This window comes from Microtus pennsylvanicus, chromosome 20 (assembly GCF_037038515.1).
Source record: "Microtus pennsylvanicus isolate mMicPen1 chromosome 20, mMicPen1.hap1, whole genome shotgun sequence".
NCBI classification, from domain to species: Eukaryota; Metazoa; Chordata; class Mammalia; order Rodentia; family Cricetidae; genus Microtus; species Microtus pennsylvanicus.
This window is the reverse complement of record NC_134598.1, coordinates 14,442,038-14,469,104: the sequence shown is the minus strand read 5'-3', so window position 1 is coordinate 14,469,104 and position 27,067 is coordinate 14,442,038. Positions and strand designations below refer to the sequence as shown.

The 27,067-nt window shown below is 34.5% G+C and overlaps 1 protein-coding gene across 3 annotated transcripts in view; it reads right to left on the bottom strand.

Annotated features, from left to right (window-relative positions):
• Window positions 1-27,067, bottom strand: part of Trhde (thyrotropin releasing hormone degrading enzyme) — a 361,503-nt gene that overhangs the window by 73,116 nt on the left and 261,320 nt on the right. For all 3 annotated transcript variants that reach the window (XR_012908617.1, XM_075954299.1, XM_075954300.1), the window contains exons 8-12: window positions 25,743-25,808; window positions 24,350-24,537; window positions 20,296-20,384; window positions 10,123-10,256; window positions 9,956-10,011 (exon numbers count right to left, since the gene is read on the bottom strand). Coding sequence is in view for 2 of the 3 variants with exons in the window: in XM_075954299.1 (XP_075810414.1) it covers window positions 9,956-10,011; window positions 10,123-10,256; window positions 20,296-20,384; window positions 24,350-24,537; window positions 25,743-25,808 (533 nt within the window). In the remaining variant the exon portion in view is untranslated. The remainder of the gene's footprint in view (window positions 1-9,955; window positions 10,012-10,122; window positions 10,257-20,295; window positions 20,385-24,349; window positions 24,538-25,742; window positions 25,809-27,067) is intronic.

Genomic DNA, 27,067 nt, shown 5'->3' with positions numbered 1-27,067 from the left:
TGAAGTTGGAGGAGAGGGATTAGGGGAACCGTATTAGGTATGTAAAATGATTTTAAAAATTTAAATTAAAAAAAAACCTTAACTGCAAATGTAGCCTCGAGTAATGATTTAAAAGAGATAGACTATCTGATCGGGTAAAAACCTAGATCTGTTGTCTCTAGAAAACAAACTTCACTGGCAAAGACTCATCCACAGAGGGAGTAGCTATCAAAGGAGAGTTCAATATGCCAGACATATGAAAGCTCTAACCACTTGATGTGGGTATTTTGCTATCTGATTAAGTAAGCCAAATGAAATCGTTCCAAGTAAGGAAGATAATTATGTGCTAATAAGGGGAAGAACTCACTGAGAAAATATAACCTTTGTAAATATTTATATACCTTATGGCCCACTCTCTTGAGCTCTGCCACCCAGTGACCCTTTTGAAGTTCCTTAGATTCTGCAGTTTTATATATATATATATATATATATATATATATATATATATATATATATATATATCCATGATATATATCCATATGTAAAGATTCAGAGGTAGGATCTATAAATAAGAGAGGACATGTTACATTGGTCTCTCTGAGTCTGGTTTATCTACTCTATCGTATATTTCCTATTTCTAGTACTTACATGCAAATTTCATGATTTTATTTTTCTGTACAGATGGATGGTATCCCCTAATGTATATGTAGTACATTTCCATTATCCATTCATCAAATGAAGGATGTTTAAGCTGTTTCTATTTCCTAGCTATTATGAATAGCAAAGCAATGAGCAAGGCTGAGCAAGCATCTGTAGTGTGGTGGTACTTATATCTGTGGTTATTAATATTCTGCAGGTTGAATTTAAGTCCCACACAATGGGAAGGAATATATGTCTGGTACTGTAAATCACCCATGGCTCACATTGTCATGGTTTTTAAAGGAAACTTTACTACTGCTATTTTGCTAAACCAGTATATAGTTGTCAGCTTTATTGTTGGGAGAGAGAGAGAGAGAGAGAGAGAGAGAGAGAGAGAGAGAGAGAGAGTAAAATTCGATGGGTAGGGAGATGGATTTTTAGGGAGGAAAAATACGTGATCAAAATATATTGTATAGAAATTCATTTTTTAATTAAAAAACAGTAAGGAAGTAAAAACTTACATTGCTAGGTCAAACATCAAAAAATCAGTTTAAACTGGGTGGTGGTTGTACACACCTTTAATCCCAGCATTTGGGAGGCAGAGGTAGGCAGTTCTTTGTGAGTTTGATACTAGCATGGTCTACAAAGCAAATTCCAGGACAGCTGGAACTGTAACAGAGAAACCCTGTCATGATCCCCACCAAAAATAAAGAGTGAGCTTAGTTTTTGAATAGATGAGGTCCACCAAAATATTTTCACTTTCTACTCTGGGAAACCAGAGTCATGTTTTGAATGGATTCCTATTTAACTTCTCACTTTTTTTTCTGAATGTACACAGGTTCCACGATCTTCAGCCAAAGGAGAAACAACTATCCTTCACCTGTTTTATTTCCTTTCAGAGTCAGTGGCAGGATGAATCTGCGGTGTTTGGGACATTCTGGGGAAAATGAACTTAAAGAATGAAATCAATGGATATGAGAAAAGGAAGACGAAATGCAGCAAAGAAAGACGAGGTACATTCTTATTCTGGAATGCTGTGAGCACCCTGAAGGTAGGAGGGCACAGAACAGAAATAGCCTTTCTAAGGTCTGCTAATTGGTTATGCTATGCCACTACATATGTGATCTACTTTAATCATCATAAAACTCTTAATCAAACTGTCAGTAATTCATAGAGTGAGAATTCCAATTTCGTCTATCTTGATAGCCACAGTTCTTACTAATTAGGAAGAGAAATCAAATTAAAAGACAAGGCTGAGTATTCAACGTATATGACAAAATAAAAAAAAGACAGGCAACAGTGAATTTCTAGAATGCATAGACTGAGAAATCTGTGTTTGTATTTATATGAAAAGAATAGAAAGTAACCTTTAAACACTGTAATCTTAACCAAGTAAACAGTCACAAGCAATAATCGAGACCCTAAAGCCCAGGATGTTTACTGGCTATGTCCATGTTTGTGCAGATGACTGTAGCTGGTTGGAAAGCAAGCACCATGCAGAGGCACTGGTTTCCTAAAGAGATGTTGTATAACAGTTTTTCCCAAGACTGAAGCATTCCATCTAGCAGTAAAACTCCTTATGCTCAGGAAGCCCCTGAAACCGACCAGATTCACTAGGCTCCTCCCTCTTAGAGCAATGTAACAAAAATTGAGAGTGCTTTCCAGAGAAGTGAAGCAATGCTTCAAAGAAGATTCTCAGACAACCCAAGCTGCAAAACAAGACCAGGAGATTATCTGTCTAAAATTCCTACAATTCTTGTAACTCATTGTATAAAGAAATATACATACATAGTATAAACAAAATATTTCCTTCTGGGATGACAATATCATAGAACATCTACCAAAATCTCCAGCATCAGACATGAAAATCCCTCTTTTGAGTTGCATTGTCCAAACTTCCAAAACTTTCTAAGTTGTTGCTATTGCTATTACCAAAGTTATAGGTAAGCCCCTGTTCCTGAAGACAGCATGTACTTTGACCCAGGGCCCAAAGGCCCCTAAGCTGGAACTGAACTGCAAATCTCCTCCCTGCAGACTAGATGGCATAGAACTATAAAACTTTCATTCAGTCTTCCAAAGGAGGTAAACTATGAGCAGCCTTACTATGATAGCCAAGAACGAAAATAATTAGCAGCATGGCACAATAATTGTAACCATGCAATAGTGGCACAGATGCCTTGGCAATAACAAGTAGTTGTTTAATTGAACTCAACAAGGGAAAAGATAATTCCTGGTATTGGGAGCACCCAGGGCTCATGAAGTCATAGATCTTCCATGAAGTCATGGAAAGAGAACCTACAACCACCACTTTACTAAACCAGAATTCCTAACTACATTCCAAATATTTGCCTCGACACCCACAGATAAGTGTAGTCGTCACCTCCCATGAAGAAACCTTTTGCACCAGGCAGAGGCCATTACTGAAAACCACAACCAACCAAAATGCAGAGTTGTAAAATCTAGTCCCAAGTGATACATCTACCACACAATTCCTGCACCTAAGGCTCAAGGATGATTAAAGAAGAGGGTGCAAAAAGAAAATAGAAATCAGGGAGTTTTTGTCATGTACGTTCAGAGAGTACAAATACACTGGGAATATATAGCAGAAAGCATGTGATATAAAATTATAAGATAGCTTTTAATTCATGAGCTACTGAAGAACACAAATACACATACTTATTCAAATATAATTGTACTACAGTTTGGTAACCTAAACTACCGATTATCACAAAAAACTGCTTAAATAAAAAAAAAATCATGTAACCTACAGACATCCACCCAAGTTCATAACTAAAGAGAACAAGATGTTTGCAATGAAAATGGATCAAACCTATGAAGTGATGTCAAAATTTCTCTTTTCTGCTTTCCACTCAGCACTTGCAGGCATTAGACATTAATATTAAAACCTTCCTCCTTACAGAGCTGAAATACAAATTTTGGCATGGGAAGGTTACAAATTTGCTTCTGATTTAATGCAGCGTGATTTAAAAATCTCTAAGGAAATTGCCATTCTCAAGAGCCACAGGGCCAACCTTAATACCTCAAGAGATGGCTATGTCTCAGAAGTAGAGGGTACAAAGCCACACTTAAATCCCTTTCCCAAGGACAACAGCTGTGACTCCGCCCTCAACAGGTTTCTAAAGACAGCTCAAAGGAATATGTTAACCCATTGTCTAACCTTGAGCAAACCAACAATTGCCTAGAGGAATAGAACAGCCATAGCAAGAGAAATCCAGAAATAAAGTCTGAGTTTTTACCAGGTTATAAAAGAAAGAAAACTTAAGACTCCCAGCTCATTACAATAAAATGTCCTGAAAATGCTCTCAGACTATTTTTAACATGTATCTGTGGCAATGCGTTGTAAAAAACTAAGCCCAATTTAGAGACCCTTTGGATATGGATTTTTAAATAATTGCATGCAGAAAGGTCTGAACCAAAGCAGGCTTCAAGGTGACTCTCTTGTGTGTCTCAAGATGTGCATTTGCAGCGGATGACAAATAGATAATTAGAGCCCACAGCCTAGGGATGTGAGAGGTGTGCTCTTTTGGGGATGGACATGAATCTCATGAAAAGATTCACTCCGAGTTACAGACACATAGGATGGAAACGCCTCCACTGGGAAGAAAGGTTGGGAGGATACTGGGAAACCATTATAATGACTTTTATTCAGGGAAGAGGACTGGAAGCATAGAGCCAACAATTAATCTCCTTTTGTAATAAACAATTTTATCACTTTTAGGATTTATAAATATTAAATTTAATTCTTTTGCACATGCAATCCAGTGGCTTAATCAAAAATAAGTAAAAGCATAAACATACATGAATACTTCCTTCAAGAGAATCTAACGAAATAGCTAGGGAATCACACTTCTCTCTGTGTCCAGCGAGTACAAGAAACTGCATGTAGGAATCAGTGTTCTGTTATTATTAATAACCCCAGCTGGGCATGGTAGCACATTCCCTTGGTTTCAGCCCTTGGGAGGTAGAGGCGGGTGGATCTTTGTGAGCTTGAGGCTAACCTTGTCTACAAAAGAAGTTCCAGGACAGCGAGGGCTTTTACACAGAGAAACCCCAACTCCAAAAACCAAAATAAATGAAAAAATAGATGATAGATAGATAATAAATTTAAAATTAATAAAATAATCCTAACCACCACATATTAACTTTTTTTTTTTTGGTTTTTCAAGACAGGGTTTTGCTGTAGCTCTCAATCCTATTCTGAATTAGCTCTTAACATAATTTAAAAAGATGTTTATGACAAAACAACAACTCTTTAAAAATAGATAGGACTGGACTGGAAGAAAGAATTCTAAGTTTAAACACCCTCATGCAATCAAAATCCACAAAGCAATAGACCCTTGATCAGTCTTTTCAAACCCCATGGAATCCTCTCATCTCCAAATCTGACTAAAAAGGCCATGACAAAAGGCCTATCAGCCAAGGTATTTCCAGCAGATTCTATGCCTATTGCCTTAGGAAAGGGCAGAATGTTGTTTCTAAACAACCATCTATGAAAGCAGGAAAGCCATTCCCATCCTGCGGATTCTTAGAGCAGTGACGCTCTTTCAAATCATGCTACTATTTTCTGCATTAAATGAAGAAATGTCTAACACCTGTGCTATAAGAGAACCCTTAAACAAGGAACAAATGAGTCATGCAGAAGACGTAAAAGCCGTAACAAAAAAAACATGTTGCAAGAAGTTCCCTTAAATAGAAAGAAATGAAACAAAGATGTTTGGGTACAGAAATTGTGTCATTGTTTGCAGCAGCATGTATCTTTAATAATAAAAAAGAAATAAGGCAACTTATGTTTCTCAAAGCATAGTACTTCAGCAACAGACCCGAACAAATAGCAATTAATAATACACTGCCAATAGAAAGATAACATAATGTAATGATTCTCTATCTATTCACTTATAGCCCAATGTATATATCTTGCAGGACTCTATGGAATTTAACCAAGATGATGCCATGATTTATATAAAATGTAAAAATTGAATAAGAAAAGATATTTTATCACATACAATAATTATAAATCTAAAATGACAAAAAAGTTGTGTTACCAATAAATAAAAAAGCATAGTGACAATGTAACAAAAATCAAACTAATTCACTAACATGATCTTTTATATGAAGATAAAGATATTTCAAACATTAAAAAGAAATTATCTTTAAGCAAATATGAATAAAATAATTAGTAACAAATTAAGCAATCTTTAAAAAAAAATGAATCCTCTTTCATCCAATATATACAAATTGATTACGGAAAGAGAACCGGGGAGATGAATAGAAAAGATGAATAGAAAACAAAATAAAATTTATAGAAAACCAGTATATTTTGCTTGATGTATGATGAAATACCATGAAGTATGAAAGTTCAGTGTAATGACAGAGAAAATATTGCAGTCAGATGCAACTGAATGGAATAATAACTCCAAACAAAACAAAGCACAGAAGCAAAAAGACTTCTGTTTGCTTTCAATTAAGTTTGTACTTTCTGTGTTTAACTAAGTGATGTTTTATAGAAAGAAAGATACAGATAGTAAACATGCAAGATAAAACACAACATCTTTTGACTGGGAATTGATGACTTATAAGCAATAGTTTGAGCTAGCAAAATATAAAATTTTAAATAATTATACTTTTGCTATAATGGAGAATTTGAGGGAATTGGACCTTCCGTGTGGTTGACAGGGCAAACTGACCGAGAAACACCCCAAAATGCACTTCCTTGACTGTTTTCAAAGATATTATGCTTTTCCATCCTCAGATGCCACAGCAGAAAACTAGTACAGGGTACTTGCCATAGGCTGCATCATAAGAAGACTTTCATAAGTGATGGAAAAGCTTCCAAGGTTTATTTTTACAAATGAGTCAGAGGAGAGAATAAATCTCTCTTCATGATTTTAAAATTTAGCAGTATAAAGGTTTGGAGGGGGAAAATGTCTAGTATAATATATACTAAATTTTCCAAATCTTACCTCCGAGGAAGATAAAGCAATGGTAGGTGTAGATATAGTGAAATTAAGTCTTAGCACTGTCTCGTTGTTGCTCTAAACCATTTACTACTATAGGGTACAAGTAAATCTCTTTTGCTTTGTTTGTTGCTCGTTTTATTTGGGGGGACATAGTTACTCTGAATCACAGGTTGGTCTGGAACTCACTGTGTATTCCAGGCAGATCTCACACTCATAGCAATCCTCCTGCCTCAAGTCTCAAGTTCTGGGATTGCAGCTATACACAACTACACTGGCTCTGTATTTAAACAGCTAAAAACTAGCAAAACTTAATGAAGGATTTTAGCTAATTTCACCAAAATAGTGACATGAAAGTTTCTAGCTTGCTAAATTTATAATTACATAAATAGCGTAATTTTGTACCAGACGTTAAATGAAGTGACAGCAACCACAAAGATGACACACAGCACTCTCCTTGGATTCATGCAAGAACTACCAAGAAGCCAGAAGCATACTGTGTAATAAAGAGACATCTTTAGTTTCCATGGAAGGAGATACAAGCTTATACTCAAGGGCAGAAACTAAATATTTCCACTTGTTTGTTTTCTGCTTAAGTAAATAATAATCCAAAGAGATAAGGAGGACGTTATAGATGAGAATTCCATAAAGCACAAAACCTCACAGAGTTGATGAACTCTGCTGTGGTATTGTTGGGTAACCAGCACCCACCTTCCCAATATGCATGCACTCAGAATCTATATAACTACAACTATGTGACTTAATCCCTCTTAACCCCAAGTCCCTACTATGGAATAGTCATGGCAAGCACACTGCTTGGATGCATTTGCTAAGATCCAAAGAGGTCACTAACCCAAAGCCTCAGCTTTGTTTTTAATTTGCTTGTGTCTTTTCCCCTTGTTATTTTCAGAGGCCAAGGAATACCTGATTTATCCTTGTGCTTGAAAGAGATTTATGTAAACAGCATTTTTAAACAATGGAATATGTATTTGAGTACATAAAATATAAGTAATACTTAAGTCCAAGTAGATAGAATGTATTTGCGGAAATATATTATTTTCTATTTATTTACTTTCATTCTCGTAATGAAACAATTCATGGACAGTAGAACAGAGTGTAAATATAAAGTCAATGATACTTAAGTGTTTTTTCATCTTTTGCATAAATAATAACAAGATTATACATATCAAAGCTTTAGGGTCTTCATACATATTCTTTCTGGTCATTATTTTCTACGCAACAGTTTATATAGTATTTGTATTAGACTAGGTAGTAAGAAAAATGTAGAGAACATTTAATGATGTGCACAGGTTATATGTAAGTAGTATGTCATTTTATAAAAGACTGTGGACATCTACCCATTCTGGTGTCTGGGGAGGGTCCTGGAATCACTCTGACATTAAAAGGAGAGATGCCTATACTTTATGAAAACAGGGAGATTTCTGCACATATTGTATAATTAATAGTTAGTTGCTGCTAGTAGGGTTTTCGTTGTTGTTTTTGCTACTAATCCTTCATTCTTTGTGTTCAACATGTTCCTCTTTTTCTGCTTCTATCTCAATGAAGTATTGCTGTAATCATAAGCATACTCTCATGATTTACTGAACTTATGATTTACTGAACTCTCTAAACCTGTGTAAAAATAATTTTTGTAGACCTCATATTTTCTTCAAGGTTTTCTGCAGAGCAAACTATATACCTTAACCATTATCTTCATATATCAGTCTCTTGACATGCCTTTGTTCGTCTCTGCTGCTCTGTGTTTTTCCATACTAAAATGGTGTAGCAGCATAGCTGGGCTGTTATACATCTTTACTTAACTCATGGCTCAGATTATTCAGTATGTTTTTGAATTTTTTATTCATTATTGTTAAGTGTGTATGTGTGATATGCAGTGTATGGTGAGTTCAGGTGCACACAGATCATGGCACTCATGTGTGGAGGTCAGAGGACAATTTGACGATTCAGCTTTCTTCTACTGTAAGTTTTGAGAATCAAACTCAGGTAACCAGGCTTCCGTGGTAAGCTTTTTTATTTTTTTTCCCCAATGAGCCTTAATGATCTTTATAGAAACTTCCCTGTAGACAATCATTTTGGGGTATATTCTCAGTGAAGGACAGACAAAGTTGTGTCTGCAGCAGAGTTTGGCCCCTCATGGCATGCCAAAAAAAGTGGGGGGGGGGGAGAATTAGCGGTGGCCCTATGATTTTTCAAGGTAATAATGAAAGCAAAGTTCAGAGTTGGTTGGTTTTTGTACTCTGTGTCAATAGGACAGTGCCTTTTATTTGTTCTTGTAAAAACTTCCTTTTGGACATTGCTTGTTTACACACACACACACACACAAACACACACACACACACCAACAACAACAACAGCAGCAGCAGCAACAATCTAGTTAAGTTGGTTGCAGACCTTCAATTTTATAATTATCAAATGCTCTACTTGAAAGATCATCAGATCTGATGGATTAGAATGCCACCAAGAATGGATTATTTTTAACATATGTAAGAGAACTGAAATTTGATTGAGCACATAAACTATAAAAGCAGTTTCTGATCTCATGAATGAATAAATATCTATTACTAAGTCAAGTCTTGTGTTCACATATGCACAAGCAGAAGTAACTAGATTCAGTCAATTAGGGAAAATGTAGCAAACTATGATAAATTAAAATAATGACAGATCGCCATATTCCAATCTGAATCTTTCAAAAAAAGATTATTAAATTAAAAAACTGCATAAATATAACAAAGTATTAGAGGATAGGGTTATTTTATCAATCATGCTTTATCCAAATATTGCAAATATGTCAATGAACATTCTTTCATTTGATGACAGGGAAATAACTCATTTTTTAAGACTATAAATCTAATTATGGAAGTCACTGAATATTATTATAATTAAATCAATAAAAACCTTTGGAAAATGGTAGGTATGTTGTAAAATGCTTGTTTCTCTCTTGCAGCATAGACTTTTCATAGTGAATAATATTCAAATGTAGTTTTAAAATTAAAAATACCCTAGCATTTGTGAGGAATAACGTTGCTAATGCTTGAAGGTGTTTTCTAGCAAAAGTTAGACTGGCACAATGGTCACAGTGTCGAGTTCATTAATAAAGAGATTACACAAACCTGTAGAGTGTTAATTGAACTAGCCGTGTGATTGAGAAAGCTTCTGTATAGGAAATACCCTATGGCTATTATTGATTTAGAGTTTGGAGCACTGAGTATAGTTCAAAAACAAACAAAAATATCATAAGAAAAGAATAATGAATAAATACAAATATATAATATATAATTTAAATTAATGTGAAAATCTTACTGACATGTATTTTTATTATGGAGATCCAGAGTAAAACCTACCTGGCCAGGCTGAAGGAATCATCGATCAAGCCCGCACGGTTACTGACGGAAAGCACCTATGAGGCCAGTTAGGAAAAAAGAGAAGATGGAGGTAGTAATTCTGATCATTATAATGACAGGCATTCACACGGCAAAACAGATCACGGATATGTAGATCATGGATGTACCTCGTGGTTCCTGATTAATTGATCAATCAGTAATCTCCAGTTCCTTAGGTCATAGTTAACTCTAAAGTAGCCCGTTTGATTGATGTTTCCGAGGATCCAGCTTCCTTTGTCCAAGGATGCTATTCTGTGATGTTCTGAAAGTAGCATTCAAGAGTAAGTCGATTTTTAAATTTTTAGAGTTAAAATGGAACAAAATAAGTCTCTTAAATACCAGAAATAGTAATACCAATAATTTAAAGAAAATGTCACGCTAAAATGTAATTGAAATCTCAACTTTAATTAATCCCTTCCATCTAAAATCGGATAGAAAGTTTTCATTTTGTTACTCAGTATTACATCAATTAATTATTTTTATAATTAACACTTTTGTTCTTGGCAGAGCAGTTTTTTTTCATGTTTTCCCAGGAGAGCAAATAAATAAGACTTTCCAAAACCACCCATAATGATAGAACAAGGGAACCTCATTTGTTCAAGACTCTAAAGGATCCGCACAGAATTAGAAACAATGAGAACACATCCTTCCTAAAGGAATTACTTAGGTAAAATGTGTGCTCATCAAGTGATTCAATTAACAAAGGCCAAGAGAAATGTTGTAACTTCTTCCACATTTAGCTCTTTCAAATACGGCAGAGTTACTTTCACATGTGCTGACTTAACCATCATAGACGTCACGAAGCAATCATCATCCACAATTGTAATAACTTTTCTGTCGAGCTCTAGGCTCATTCTTTATGGAATTTTCACAGGGAATATGAATTAAAATTTGCATGGACACAATGTGACCTCAGATGGAAAACAAACAACAGAAAATAAAACAAACAGGTGTGCTTTAACTTCTAAGACTCAAAAGCATAGAATTTGCATCAAGCTTTTTCAAATTAGAATCACTTATAATAAACAAAATGCGCTTGTCATCCTTTAAGAGAAGGGACATAGACATACTCTCAAGTAAAGAATGAATAGGAAAATGTTGTATGAGGTAGACTAAAGCAATGCATATAACAGGATAGCAATTTTCAAAAATCAGCCACAAAATGAAATGTCAAATTCATACTTTATAATGTACTTACATGCTAAATCTGCTGTGGTTCCAGGACCTAAGGAGAACCTCCAGGTTTCTGGCTAACAAACATGCTGTCAAAAGCCCTCTAAATACTCATTCTTATGCCCAGGAATTTTTCTGATCTCACCTTTCTTCAGAAAGTTTATTTTAATAGAGGATATTGACAAACAGAAGTAATTTGATAAAGATAATTCTTAAATAATTGTGTCTGAATTGGGGAAAGATTAAATCTTAAGTGATGAAGATAAAAGTTTTCCTAAGTAATCCTGATTGCATTCAAATATACCAAACTTTTAACAATTATTTCTTTTATTTTTTGGTATTACAGTACAATTATGTAATTTCCCCCCATCTTTTTCTTTACCTTAAACCTTTCACACATCACTCTTTGCTATCTTTAAAATCCAATGTCTCCTTTATATTAAATGCTGTTACATACATGCAAATGTGCATACATACGTATTCGGAAATACACAGTTATAAACAGCTCAGTCTGTATAATGTCACTTCTGTGTATGATTTCAGGGCTGATAATTTGTTAATAGAAATATAGTTGGTGATTTCTTCTCTGAGGAAGACTATTTCCCCTACTCAGCATTTTGTAGTTGTCTGTGGTTCTTTGCTCCTCACAGCCCTAGTCTCTCCAGGACTTTTATCACGAAGGGGTGCTGGACTTTTGTCAAAGGCCTTTTCTGCATTTAATGAGATGATCATGTTCTTTGTCTTTCAGTCTTTTTTTGTGGGAGATTACATATACCAGTTTAAGTATGTTGAACCTTCCCTGCATGTCTGTGATGAAGCCAACTTGATCAAGGTGAATGATCTTTTTGATTTTTTTTTTTGGATTTAGTTTAACAAACAAGTATTTCATTAAGAATTTTTCATATATATTCATAGGAAAATTGGTGTGTAATTCTCTTTATTGGGTCTTTATATGGTTTAGGTATCAGGGGAACTGTGGCTTCATAAAATGAAATAGGGCTATGTTCCTTCTGTTTCTGCTTTGTGGAATAATTTGAATATTATTAGCATTAACTCTTCTTTGAAAGTCTGGTAGAATTCTGCACTGAAACCATCTGGTCATCTGCTTTTTTGAAGATTTTAATCAATGCTTCTATTTTATTAGGAGGTAAAGGTCTGTTTATCTAATCTTGATTTAATTTTGGTAGGTGGCGTGAATTGAGAAAATTATTCAAATTTCTTTTAGACTTTCCAACTGGTGAAATATAGATTTTAAAGTGTGTTCTTATGATTTTCTTCATTTCCTCGCTGTCTGTTGCTATAACCTTCTTTATATCTCTAATTTTGGTAATTTGAATAATTTGGATTTTCTCTCTATGCTTTTTAACTGGGATAAGGATTTGCCAAGCTTAGTGATTTTTCTCAAAGAGCAAATTCTTTGTTTCATTAATCCTTTGTATTATTTGTTTATTTTTATTTTACTGATTTCAGCTCTGAGTTTCATTATTTCTTGCCATATATTCCATTTGTGTGTGATTTCTTTCCTTTTTTTTCTAGATTTTTTTCCTTCCTTTTTTGTTCTACATCATTCAGGTTTGATGTTAGGTTACTTATAATAGGTAGTTATTGTTATTTATGTAGACACTTAGTGTTATACATTGCCTCTTGGAACCTGCTTTATTGTCTCTCATCAGTTTGTGTATGTTGTGGTTTCATATTCATTCAATTAAAGAAAGTCTTTACTTCTTTCCTAATTTCTGTCTTGACCTATTTTTCATTCAGTAGAGACTTGTCCAAGATCCAAAGGTTTGTAAGTTTCTTGTTTCTGTTGTTTATATCCAGCTTTAATCCCTGGTGGTTGATAGGATGCAGGGAGTTTTTCAATTTCCTTGTATCTGTGGAGAATTGCTTTTTGTAAAAGTGTGTGGCCAATTTTGGAAAAAAGTTCCATGAACTGCTAGAAAGGGTATATTTTTTGACTTTGGGATGAAATGTTCTATTAAATATATGTTAGGTCCATTTGGTTTATGATTTCAGTTAGCTTCAACATTTCTCTGTTTAGCTGACCTGTCTATTGGCAAGGGTTCTGAACTCACCCACTATCATTAAGTGAGGGTCAATGTGTGATTTGAATTGTAGGCTTGTTTTTTTAAGAACTTTGGTGCCCTTGTGTTTGGTGCATAGATGTTAAAAATTGAATTGTCATCTTGATGGATTTTTCCTTAGATATAGATTATAAAATTATATTATATATTATATTGTGTATAACTACTGTGAATAAAATGAAACCACACATACCCAAATTTATGGGAGACATTGAAAAAACCTCTAAGAGGTAATTTATATCACTAAGTGTCTACATTAAAAAGTATATATATTATTACGTATAAGAATATATTATATCTACATATATGAATACATATAGATATATATCTTTTGTGCTCTAACATGCATTCTAAATGAAGAAATGACCCTTACATTAAAATAAATAAATTGGGTAATATTATTTTTAAGGTTTGTTTATTTTTAACACAGTGTGTGTGTGTGCGCGCACATGCACGCACGTGCAAAGGTTTGTTCACATTATTACAGGCACATCTAAACACCAGAAGACATTGGAGCCCATGAATGTGCAGTTATGGGATGTTGTGAGCCACCCAAAATAGGTTCTGAAAACCAGACTTATTAGATCTTCTGTACTTTTAACCCCCAAGACATTTTCAGACCCATTTATTTAGATAATTTTCATTAGTGATTTTTCTGGTTAAGCTGTAGAATCGATCTTAATATATGAGCAAATGACATACAGTTTGCAAACATCAAATGATAATGTAATACTGTAATAATCTTACAGTATTAAATTCATTTTTAAAGTTGTTTCTTATTTACAAATTGGATACCAAAGCATAAATCCCAAGCAATCCAATTTGTTATTATTTTATTTATTCTATTAAAAACCTCATAGCTAGATTATAGGCCAGTGAGTGTGTATATTAAAACATGAAAATAATCTCTATATTTTCTCCATTACCTGACTAAAATAAGAAAGACAGGCATCAATTGTTTTAAGCTTTCTATTATTAAACTTATAACCAAACCTAAAGTTATTACTATTCATGAATATTTGTACGGCTTTATTACAAATGAGATCTTTGGGAAACAATTCCCAGAAAGATTTTGTAATAGATTTTAAAATCTCTTCACAGTACTGGTTAATTATATTCTCAAAATGTTCTGCAAATTAACTAATAGCAGGCAATGAATTTTAAAAAGTTCTCTTCTGATGGCCTAATGAGGTATGATGTTTGATGAGTTCTGTAGCAAAAAGTATGGAAGTTATAATTCCAATGTTCATAATAATAATTGAAAACCTTATTTATATCCAAAATGGCACAAGACTCAGGCTATATCAAGGCACAGAGGAGTTGGTATTTTATAACCTATTTTATTTTATAGTAACTATGGGAATGACAGTGGAAATGATAGTTAAGCATTTCTAGCAAAATATGCTACTTGTAGAAAATGATAATTAAAAATAATATAAGTAGAAAACCCAGCTAGAATAGCATGCAAAATCATACAGAAATTATAGCATATATTGATCTTTTTCACTGGATACTTGTGAAAATTCAATGACATAATATCTGGTGAACCCCATAAATACCAATATACAAGTTTCCAAAACACTCTTGAGAAACTGACAGAGCTGCAAGCCAACTTATTAAAAATATAAGTGTGTGTGTGTGTATGTGCATGTGTGTGTGTTCAACTGCAGAAAAAAACAAAAGGAAGCTCCTACAAGCTTTTAACTTAGCCAAACATTTGGAACATTGGGCGAACATTTATCAAGACTTGATCTTCACATTTTTAAAATGAGGATAAAAAAGATAATACTGATTTTCAAGGATTGTAGGTTGCAAGTCAATCACTTTATAGCAAAGCTATAAATACTGCCATGTTTAATATTGGGGATCAAATTATCTTCAGTATTGTATCTTTTCTTCCCTGATGTTTGGCATTAAATTTATCTCCTTCCTTTCATAATCAAGGAATAGTCATTTAGCACACAAGTTATTATATTCATAAATGTTTGAATTATTTGCATTTCATAGTAAAAATTGAAAAAAACATTTCAACCTGCTTTTAAAAACATAAAAATTGGTATAAATACTATTTTTAGACTATAATGATTTGTACTTTATCTGTCAGTTGATTATCCAGCCAATGTGTCTTTAAAATGAACTATAAAAAACACATGATTAATTTGATCAGATTGATAGATATTGCATACTAGTGACTTACCTTAACATTATAATATGAAATATGCAGTACTGATACTAAAATTATAAAAAAACTGTCTGGCCAATATAATAAAATTATATTTTATTTTAACTTACAGTGATAAGAGAAAAACATTATTTTTAATGTTTTATAATGTTGTCTTTGTTATTACTTGTTTATATTTTGAGTTAAATGAGACAAAATAGCAGGTAAAAGAAAGGATATAAAATCCAGTCTTTCACCCTGAACTCTATTTTATTTTACTTTAGTCATCAGAATGAAAGACTTCAAAACAAAGTGGAACACATTCAGAATGGGACTGAAGAGGGAGCACAAAAAAAATTGATCTTTATGTATAACCCTCTTTCTTTCCTGTTTCTGCATTATAGGGTTTTAAGACATATTTATTTCATACAGCATCTCTAGCAAGCCACAACAGCTTAACTTGACCACACATACAACAAACACAACTCACTATGGCTTAATGGGAAATGACATACGCTGTACTATATAGGTTGCAAAGGCTCAATAGTCTGTACATATAGTACCCTCCTAGAACTTTGTGTTTGCAAATTGCACATCTACATATAATGAACATGGAATTCAACATCATCAATATTTTAGGTCAACACTTGGCTTAAGCAGAATGGTTAATTTTAATAAAAAAATCAATGCACAGATCTTTAAAAGACAATCATCAGACATATCCATCAATGGGACAAGCAGAGTTTTGCATTATTTTTCATACTCATATGATTAAGGGAATATTATAACAAGAGCTGATAGAAATGGACGAATGAAATGTGTACTATGGGAATTTGCCAATCACTACACCCGACCATAGTTTAAATTCATGTATTTTTCTGATTTCCCTATTCCCATACCACCATCCAAAGATACTTTGTTTTGTATCTGAGATTATTCTGTCATATATATAATGCCAACAATCACATTATCATGACAACTCAGTGTTCTTTCTCATCATTTTGTAACAAAGTATATGAATAAATAAAACAGCTCTATGAGTGGAAAAGACATTTGTAAAGATATATAAGTGTTGACTCAGAACCATGGTATAAATGTTAATTCTGAGGAACTGAATTGAGAAAGTATAAGTATTTTATTTCAAATGAAAAACATCAAATGTGTTAAAGTAAAAATTTTAACAACACATATGTATATATGTTATAAGAATACATTAAAATTATATATATATATATATATATATATATATATATATATATATATATATATATATATATAGTATAGCAATACGTACAAGAAAAATCAATGCTTGTGTATTTTGACCTGGTTTTACTCCAAAGATATGTGACATTAAAATGCTTTCTACAAATTAGTAAAATACTATCAATTACTAGCTCCGGAGAAAGGAGTAAGAAAGTAAAATATGAGCACACTTGACCATCTAGATTTAAGTGAAATATTACATAAAGGATAATTGTCTTTTTCTTTTTCTACAAGTCAATGAAACACAGAAATAGGAAGAACCAGTTTCACACTCTGGCATGAAGGATATAGATTTGATTCAAGAAATAGTTTTCTTTCTGACAGTGAATTGAAATAGTTCACTATCTTATTTGAAAATATTTAGAAAGAAAATGGAATCTTATCTCTTTTAGCTCCCTGAGGCTTGATTTTTTTTCCTACAAGGATGTTTGATGGCTTGCCTAAGTACCCCCCAACTGGCTTTACAATTACTTAATATCATGAGAAATATGTGTTTCTCTCACCCAAAGGGACATCCTGATAGAGAAAAGGAAGCCACAGAGTGAGATTAAAAATGAGGCCTCCACCCGAGAACAATATAGCTAAGTCTTGTCATAGACTGGTTCCCAGTTTTCTGAGAAACCGCCACACTGACTTCCAAAATGGCTGTACAAGTTTGCACTCCCACCAGCAATGGAGGACTGGTCCCCTTGCTCCAGATCTCCATTATGTTTTGTATCTTAGCCATTCTGACAAGTGGAAGATGGCATCTCGGTGTCATTTTGATTTGCATTTCCCTAGTGGCTAAGGTTGTTGAACATTAAGAGTTTCTTGGCCATTTGAGATTCTTCTGTTGAGAATTCTCTGTTTAAATCTGTACCCCGTTTTAAATTGGACTATTTGATTTGTTGGCATCTACTTTCTTTTTTTTTCTTGGAAGGTGTTTTAATCATATTCATCAATTTTCTTCTGTTCCACATAATCAACTTAGTATTTGATAATCAGAAGATAGTGTTCTATCCAAAAAAAGGCATTAAAAATTTTAATAAATTAAGAAACAATCTGAAGATAATCTATTCTAGCTTCTTACCCCCTCAGCAAGCAGGCTTCATCCTAATTTTACAAATGAGATGAGTACAGGCTACAAGGTTCATCTGCCCACAATGGCTGGGACCAGTTCAATTTATTTAGTAATGAGTGCTCCTCTTTGCTTTTAGATTTTTCCCTTTGATTCGCGGTGACTAGTTTCTTAAGTTCTTTATACATTTTGGAAATCATCCCTCTCAGATGTGGGGTTAGTGGAGTTCTTTTCCCATTCAGTAGGATGCTGTTTTGTCCTATTGATGCTGTTCCTTGCCTTACAGAAATTTCAATTTTATAATGTCCCACTTATTAAATCTCAGCCTTGGTGCCTATTCTATTAGTGGTGTTTTCAGGAAGCTGTCTTTTGTGCCAATGCATTGGAGATTATTTCCTACTTTTTTTTTCTATCAGGTTCAGTGCATCTCTGTTTATGTTGGAATCGATTTTTGTGCAAGGTAATATATATGGACCTATTTGCATTCTTCTACATGCCAACATTCAAATAGACCAGCACCACTTGTTGAAGATGCTTTATTTATTCCATGTATGACTTTGGCTTCCTTATCAAAAATCTGGTGTCCATAGATGTGTGGATTTATATCTGGATCTTAAATTCTATTCATCGTGTATGATCTTGATGTGTTCTTGAATTTAGTTTAGGGGGCTCAAACATTACAGAAGGACATTTGCTTAACTGTGTTCATACCAGCTTTATTTGTAATAGCAAGAAATGAAAAAAAGAAAAACTAGATGTCCCTTAACTGAGAAATGGGCAAAAAAAAAGTGGCATTTATACAATGGATTCAGCTGTTAAAAAAAAAAAAGGACACCAGAAAAACTGAAGGCAAATAGATGGAACTAGAAAAATCATCTTGAGTAAGGGAACCCAGACAGAGAAAGACAAACATGCTGTGTTCTTACTCATAAGTGAATATCAATTGTAAAAGAAAAAAAAAAGATAACTATGCTACAATCCACAGGACCAGAGAGACTAGGTAACAAGAAGGGTTCATTGGGGGACATGCAGCTATCCCTAGGAAGGGGCAATAGAAGAGACTTTGAGGGCTGGTAGGGATGGGAACATGAGAGATCAGGTTGTGGAAGGAGGAGGAGAGCAATGAGGGAGTGATGGTGAGGACCATTTTGGGATCTGGTGGAAGCCTGGCACAGGAGAATCTCCCAGGAGACTATTGGGAGGACTCCGAGTTAGACTACTAGCAATAGTAAATAAGTAGCCTGAACTGGCCATCTCTGTGATTGCTGTCTAGATCAATTGTCCTCAGAAAGGCATCATCCAGCAACTGGTGGAAGCAGATGCAGAGACCCATAGTCAAACAGATGGAGTTTGAGAATCCTATCAAAGAGGTATAGAAAAAAGTGTAGGAGCCAGAGGGATCAGCAACACGACAGGTAGGATCACACAATCAACTAACCTAGGCTCAAAGAGGCTTACAATGACTGAAAAGACAATTAGGTTTCTGCATAGAACTATCCTAAGCACTCTGCATATATGTAGCGGATATGTAGCTTGGTCCCATTTTTAACAATGAGAGCAAAGGCTAGTTTTTGACTCTTTTACTGGCTCTTGAGACCCTCTTTCTCATATTGGGTCACTTTGCCCAGCCTTAATACATGGGGAGGTGCTTAGTCTTACTGCAGCTTGAAATGCCATGTTTTATTGATACTAATGGGAGATCTGCCCTTTCCTGGATGGAAACAGAAGAGGAGGAGATTGGGGAGGGGGGTAGAGGATGGGAGGAGGCTGGGTCCAGGATGCAAAATAAATAGATAAATAAAATAGATAGAATAGATGGATAGATGGATGGATGGATGGATGGATGGATGGATGGATGGATGGATGGAATTATGGATGGATAGATAGATGATAGATAGATAGATAGATAGATAGATAGATAGATAGATAGATAGATAGATAGACAGATAGATAGATAGATGATAGATTGATAAAAGAAATAACCCACTTGACTCATTAGCAAAGTCCTAGGTGTATGCTAGCATTCAACAAATGTTATTTCTCAGTTTTCTATACATACAAAAATGCTTATAATAAAAAGGCTGGAAGAAGGGTTCTCTGATAAACTTACAGGAAGATTCTATTCTGCATTTCTTGTACTTCCCTACAACTTTGAAAGGACCATTTTTTTAAAAGTGTAAAAATAAAATCAAGGAAGACAAAAAAAAATAAAAAAAGAGGTCTCTGTTTCAGGAGTCTTCCTATTCTGTGACTAATTGTGAGCATACTTCAATTATGTTTTGGATTATAAATTCATACAGCTCTAAGAAGATTGATACTGTACTTACTTAATTACTTTCCCTTGACTCCAAAAGAAACAAATAAACTTAATATTTCCATATCAGTCTAAAATTAGGCTATTTAGAAACTACATTGTGCCTAATTTTGCAGACATGATTAGCGCTACTGTGTTTTCTCATGATAATTTATCTTCATTCACATTGTAAAGCAGCTGAAAAGAAAGGCTAAGATCTAAACAATTATCTGAGCACAACAGTTCCCAGGGAGAGAATTTATATTTTACCTGATTTGTTAGACACCCAAATAATTGCTTCGGAAGACACATGGCTTCTATTTCCTACCACAATGGTTAATGGAATCTGCCACAGGTAACTGGAAAATAAGAAAGCTTTAACAATAAAAGTTACATCAAAACAAAAGCAAGCATTGCCTATGTTCCATCTGTGCAAATTTCATTACATTTTTGGAAAAAAATAATGAATTCATCAATAAAGGAATCAATCAATGAATTACCAAAGAAGTCCCAGGCCTAAAGAATGTATGTAGAAGGCAAACACGCCTTCCCAATGACATTAAAGATATACTTGGTATCTAATAGTTTTAACCTCTGTGCAAAAGAACTTCTATAAAACAATTTATTTTGCAAAAATCGATTTGTACTTTAGAAATAAATGCAACCAAAATCTATAAATCTATAAATCTGAGCTGCGCTGTTTATTGATTAAAGTCTAAAAATAATTCTCTTCTACTTTTTTTCTGGATTAAACTAATAGATAATTCCGTAGTTTTCTACATTTGCATGTTAACATTGTCCTTATTTATTGGCTAGCAAGTGTGAGGGACACTAACCACATATTTTACAGAGAGATTAATATGGAACACCAAAGTAACTCAGCAAATAATAAAGTAAGAACAAAAATAATCAGTTTTCATTAAAATTCAGATCTATATAAAGAATAACGTGGGCACACTGCGAGCTCTGTTTTCTGAGAAGAATTTCTAAGTAGATGTTACAATGAAACCACAAACATGAGGGGTCAGGCATGAGTCTTGGCTATTAAAAAGAAGCTTTCTGTTTCATTTACCTCTTCGGAGGATAAAAAATTGAGGTCTAGTCTCATAGATGAAGTAAGTCCATGCCATCTCAAATGAGTAAGTAGCCAGACATATGTGGAATGCTTTTTACAATAAATCCATCAACTGTGGTCTATACCTTTCTAGAATGGTATACGAACTATTTTAACCTTGCATTGTAACTCTAGTAAAAGTAGTAGCCAACAAATACATTATAGAAAGATAAATTCCTGAAATCCAACCGGAAATTTTGTGCACACTCTATCACGGTGTGAGTGAAAAGTGTATTGAAAAGTTTCGGGGGAGAATGCCTGAGGTAATAAACTGTATAATAAGCATGCCCAGCCCTCGGCCACTGCATGTTTCCATCAATGGTTTCATTTTACAGCAAATCAACATTAAATTCTAATTATTAGAGAAAGGCAGAAAACATGTGTGAATGTTTGAGTTGGGACGAGAGAACTTATAAAGAAATAGTATCAATGCTAAAGAGAGATCAGCATAAACTTCTGGTGCCAACCCAGAAGAGAAGGAAAGCCTTACTGGGTTGGTGCATATGACTCTGTGTAGATGAGACCTTCAAGAACAACTAAGGCTATGAGGAGACTTTATGCAACACTGCAAAGCAGTGATTTCATTTCCTTAAAAATGCCACAAAAATGTCCAACTTTCTAAGGAACAAGATTCTAGCACAAATGTCACAATATGTCAGACATCAGCTAACTTCAGGAAATTTTAGTTATATAAGGATCTTTCTATGCTATAATACAAGGGCTATGCATGAAAAATATAACTACCAGATCCATTAAAATGTTTTGGGCTATTGTCGTAATATTCCTATGTACTCGGAAGAAAATGTAAACAAAAAATTAACTCATCTTAGAAAATACATACAACTTACTAGAAATTTTGGCATAGGTGAGCAAGTTCTATTACATCAATGGAACCCATTGTGTATTAGAGTTAGGAAGGATCTCTGCAAAGACCAAATAGAATTGGTATTGAATCTTTGGCCAAAATGTCACAGGAAATTAGATGATCAATAATATAAAATTAGAATGCTACATTCCAAAGTATAGATTTTATTATTTTTAAAATAAGAAAGTCATTCCTGGGACCAATATGAAGCTTTGCATAAGCTTTATATAGTGCGTGGCAAGTGTTGAAGGTTGGGATCCTCCACATGTTTCTGTAATTCTAGAAGCTCGAATTGCATAAGTTCACATAGCCCAGACGATACATTTTTTTAATTTATTTTTTTAATTTATTTATTTATTAAAGATTTCTGCCTCCTCCCCGCCACCGCCTCCCATTTCCCTCCCCCTCCCCCGATCAAGTCCCCCTCCCTCTTCAGCTCGAAGAGCAATCAGGGTTCCCTGACCTCTGGGAAGTCCAAGGACCACCCACCTCCCTCCAGGTCTAGTAAGGTGAGCATCCAAACTGCCTAGGCTCCCCCAAAGCCAGTATGTGCAGTAGGATCAAAACCCCAAAGATCAGGTTCACAGCTAGTATAACAATGTTTGTGATAGACTGACAAGGTATTCTTGTGCAAATTTGTCCTGTAACCCTTTATGTGTCCTTGATATTTTTACTACGTCAGTGACACTGTGTCAGACTACAGTGCTCTGAGATCTGACCTGATTTCTCTCTAACTCTGCCAAAGTAAAGGGCTTTCTGGTAAAGCCAAGTTTGATAATGTTGACCCTGGATCCAGACAGGAAGGAAATAACAGGAAGCAGTTGGTACAGCACGGATCAGAAATGGTAGAGAAGGACCGACATTCTCCCTGACCACAGTGTGACTGTGGTAGAGTGGTGTGTACTGCAGGAACTCAAAGAGTTGGCTGAGATAGACGCAAAAGTATATGTGGAATAAGGGATGTAGGGCTCTGTTTTATAGCTGGAGGGAAATATCAGTAAGTAACAGGTTTCCTCAACAGAAGACTTGACTTCAAATACCCAGCACCCACATAAAGTTGTAGTACACACTTATATTATCTCATTGTTCCTATGGAGGTATGAGAGGCAAAACCGGGCCCGCGGAATCCAGAAATCCAGCCTGGCATGCACAATGATGAACAAGAGATCCTGTCTAAAACAAGATGAAAGGTGAGGTACCTGATACCCGAGGCAGTTTTTTAACCTCCACATGTGCAATTTGGCGCACAAAATATGCTCATGAGCACATAAAGATATATACACAGAGGCTAAAAAAATAGTGAACCCACTTTCCTAAACCAAATGCCAAATGCATTCATCAGAGAGCACCAGTGAATTTCTCAACCATGGCTCTGTACATCTATGCCTGGACCAAATTGACTTGGCAATGGTTTCCAGATCTCTTAGATGACAATAAAATGTATGTGCCAGATCTCGTGGATATCCATGGTTGATAAAGTCAGACACCCTAGTTTTCTTAGATCCAGTTTTGAAAGAAAAAAAAAAACTCAACCAAACAAGGAACAATTCTCTATGTGTTGTATCTAGTCAATGAGCTCAAGCACTGTAATTCAGAGGAGAAGAACATATGTTGATCCGACATGGCCCCACTGAAGCTTGGATTATTTTAAGATCTATATTATGTTCCTTTAGCTCAGACATTATTAAGTACAGAACTTTGGTTTAATGAGTTTTTCTGGATTGTTAGTTTCGGTTCTCATTTGTCTTGCAAAGCACATTTGGCTCAATTCTACTTAATTCAGAGCAACATGTTTTAACTATTGAATTTAATTCAAGAACTAGTCATAAAGAAGGGAAGATGCAAATAATATCTTTGAAAGTCGCCATGCTAATTCAAAAGTTCTGCCTTCTGAAATAAATGCTGATATGTTAAAAGTTAGAATGTTGAGGGAGGGCTAGATAGGAAGTTCAATGGTTAATATCACTGGCTGTTCTTCCAGACAATCCTGGTTTCAATTCCAGTGTCCGCATGACATCTAACAGCTGTCTATAATTCCAGTTCCAGGGGATCCAATGACCTTCTGGCCTAACTGGACCCCAGGCACTGACATGGTGCACAGACAAACATACAGGTGAAACACCATATTCATTAAATATATTAAAAATAGTTTTTAAAATTTTGAGGAAAGAAGAGCAAAAGAAGAACCACAATGAAATAGCAAATAAATAGCTTAAAACTATATTCCACTTATACTTCAGAATTTTCTCAACAGTAAATTAAACATTTTTCAAAATTTGTAAATGTTAAGATGTAAAGGGAATTATTAAAAATCACAATCTCCTAAGAGGATAAAAGTATCGTACCTGTTATTCTGAAGTTGGAGTGCTTTGGTTTTAGCACTGGTATCATAAATGAAATGCTGTTGGGTGATAATTATTCTATTTTCTGTTGTCATGTTTCCCAGGATGGTGATAACAGGGTATCCCATCTGGAGTGTCCACTGGTCCATTACTTCTTGTATGTTCACGTATTTGCCATTCCTTTTTAAAGCCTTTGCAACCAAAATTGTACAAATTAATCTATTAACACTTCTTGCAAGCATAATTAACATTAATCTGTTCTTATTTTTACCATTGCAATTTACCCCAATATGAAAACATTTAAAATCAGCAAAACTAGCATTATTTGCTAGTAAAATTAATCTTCTTATATTATTTTGTTCCATATATATATATATATATGTACAGCTGAATTTTATTAATATTAAAATTTTTACATAGGAGAATATAAGATGCAAGTTATTATTACAAGTATTTTTACATCATTTTGCATTCCTGATAGGTTCTACTATCATATAGTAAATTTTTTTTAAAACATTCACTATCTCTCATTTGAACATGAACCTATAATACCACAATAAAACATCATTCAAAAGTATTTAAGAGCTGTGCAAGATCATGCCAGCCAATGTAGCCAGCAGAGGGAGATCACAAAGCCTCACTTTTAGCTGAGGCACTATTGGCAATTGGTGACTAGTGAGAGAAGGAGAGTCAAATATTTTTAAAGTACGTGGCCCCCAGGGTGCTATGCAGCCTGTCTACATCACAGAGATGATCCTCACCAGGTCACATACTGACTGCAGTAAGTGGACTCTGAGATGTTAAAATGAACCCTTGAACTTGGGATGGAATCATGACGGGGAAAACAGGGAAGGCATTTGAGGAGAGGATGGAGGTAGATTCGCTGATCCAACTAGAATATGAACATCTGTGAAATTATCAATTCATTAAAAACAGTGTCAATTTTCAAAACAGACAAGGTATTTTTTTGCTTTATTTATTTATTTATTTATTAAAAATTTCCACCTCCTCCCATTTCCCTCCCACTCCCCCTACTCCCTCTCCAGTCCTAAGAGCAGTCAGGGTTTCCTGCCCTGTGGGAAGTCCAAGGTTCTCTCCCCTCCATCCAGGTCTAGGAAGGTGAACATCCAAATAGACTAGGCTCCCACAAGGCCAGTCCATCTTGCATATCACCAAGGACAATGGCACAGACAAAGTGTTTTAACCAATATTTTTAAGTCAAATAATGTTAAATCTCTTCTTTATCTTATATAAAAATGAAGTACCCCACAACATGAAAAAAGAGGAATTATAGAAAGCAAATATAAAATGTCCATGTCCATAAAAGTTAGTGTCTTATAAATGAAGTTCAGTTGCTCAAGCAGACACTTTGATATTTCTGCTTTTTCTACTTTACCTCTGATAATGTATCCCAGAGATCATTTCTGGCTGCATTGCCATACTTGTGAAGAGTTAAATAATCCTATAAGAATATAAAATTGTAATTACCACTCAAAGGTTAAGCAATTACCAGTAAACACATTTATTTCTCAATTCAATTAACCATTTCATCATGTGGAATTGCATTAAGGAAAAGAGGAAGACAAGCAAAATGATTGAGAATAACATTTTAAAATATTCTCAAAATGTTTAACTAGGGCATATATCCTAAATCGCCCAACAATCCTAATTGCTTAACAATGATGTCACAGTTATAATCACACGTTATGGATTCCCAAGGTCAAGGATATACTCTGACTGAGTTGGTCAACATCAGCTCATTAGGGCAAAATGATCTCTGCAATGAAATATGCAGAACAAAATCACCCCACTCAATTGTTCAAAGAGAAATACTCTTTCAAAAAAAATTCTTTAGGTGACATATGCTGATACTGAGAGGGAACTACCCACTCTCCAATCTCTCTTTAGTTGCTCTATGCAGAGGAAATACTGACAATTGAAAAGGGATACTTATTTCTGTAGTTGGAAGCACACATTGCTAATAATAATAATAATGTCCTCCTAAGTTTGTTTCTCAACTTCAGGCTTAAGGTCTTCCATTTCTCATTATGTTCCTTTAGTGATTAAATCTACACACTTTGATTCACACCTTACTCCTTTCTAAGAAGTGTGGTCTGTCTCATTATCAAGGTGACAGCTATCAAGATAATTAGCATCTGATTTTTTTTTCTGATTTCAAACTACAAAAATGAAGAAAAAGGACTGATTTGTACTTTAAAAATGAAGAAATCCTTACATTTAAAATTATATTTTCCTAACAATATGTAAGAAAGAAGATACAATTTCTAATATTTTTACCAAAGTTCTTGAAATGAAAAAAAGTTGCTGACTTTTCAATAATGTATGAAAAATTTGGCACTTTGAAGATAATTAACACCAGAGAAGGAAATTTCAGTATAAATGGAAGACCCAGTGACAGATTCAGATTTTCTTGGCAATTCACAGCAGAACAAATGACAGTTCTCACTTAATCATAAGCCCAGAGAGGTGATGTCCAACCCCCAACTTAGCAACCACAAATTCAACTTCATCATCAGGTGCTATGAATAACATTATTAAACACAGTACAGACATACAATTAATTATAGCCAATGTGAATGCCAATGCAGATTTAACCAAGCTTCAGGATTTGGTTCTACATATACGCAGGAGATATATTTGTTTGCTTTTAGGGGGTCAAGGGAGGTAGAGGTATGGGGAGATAGGTTTTAAACAATGAGT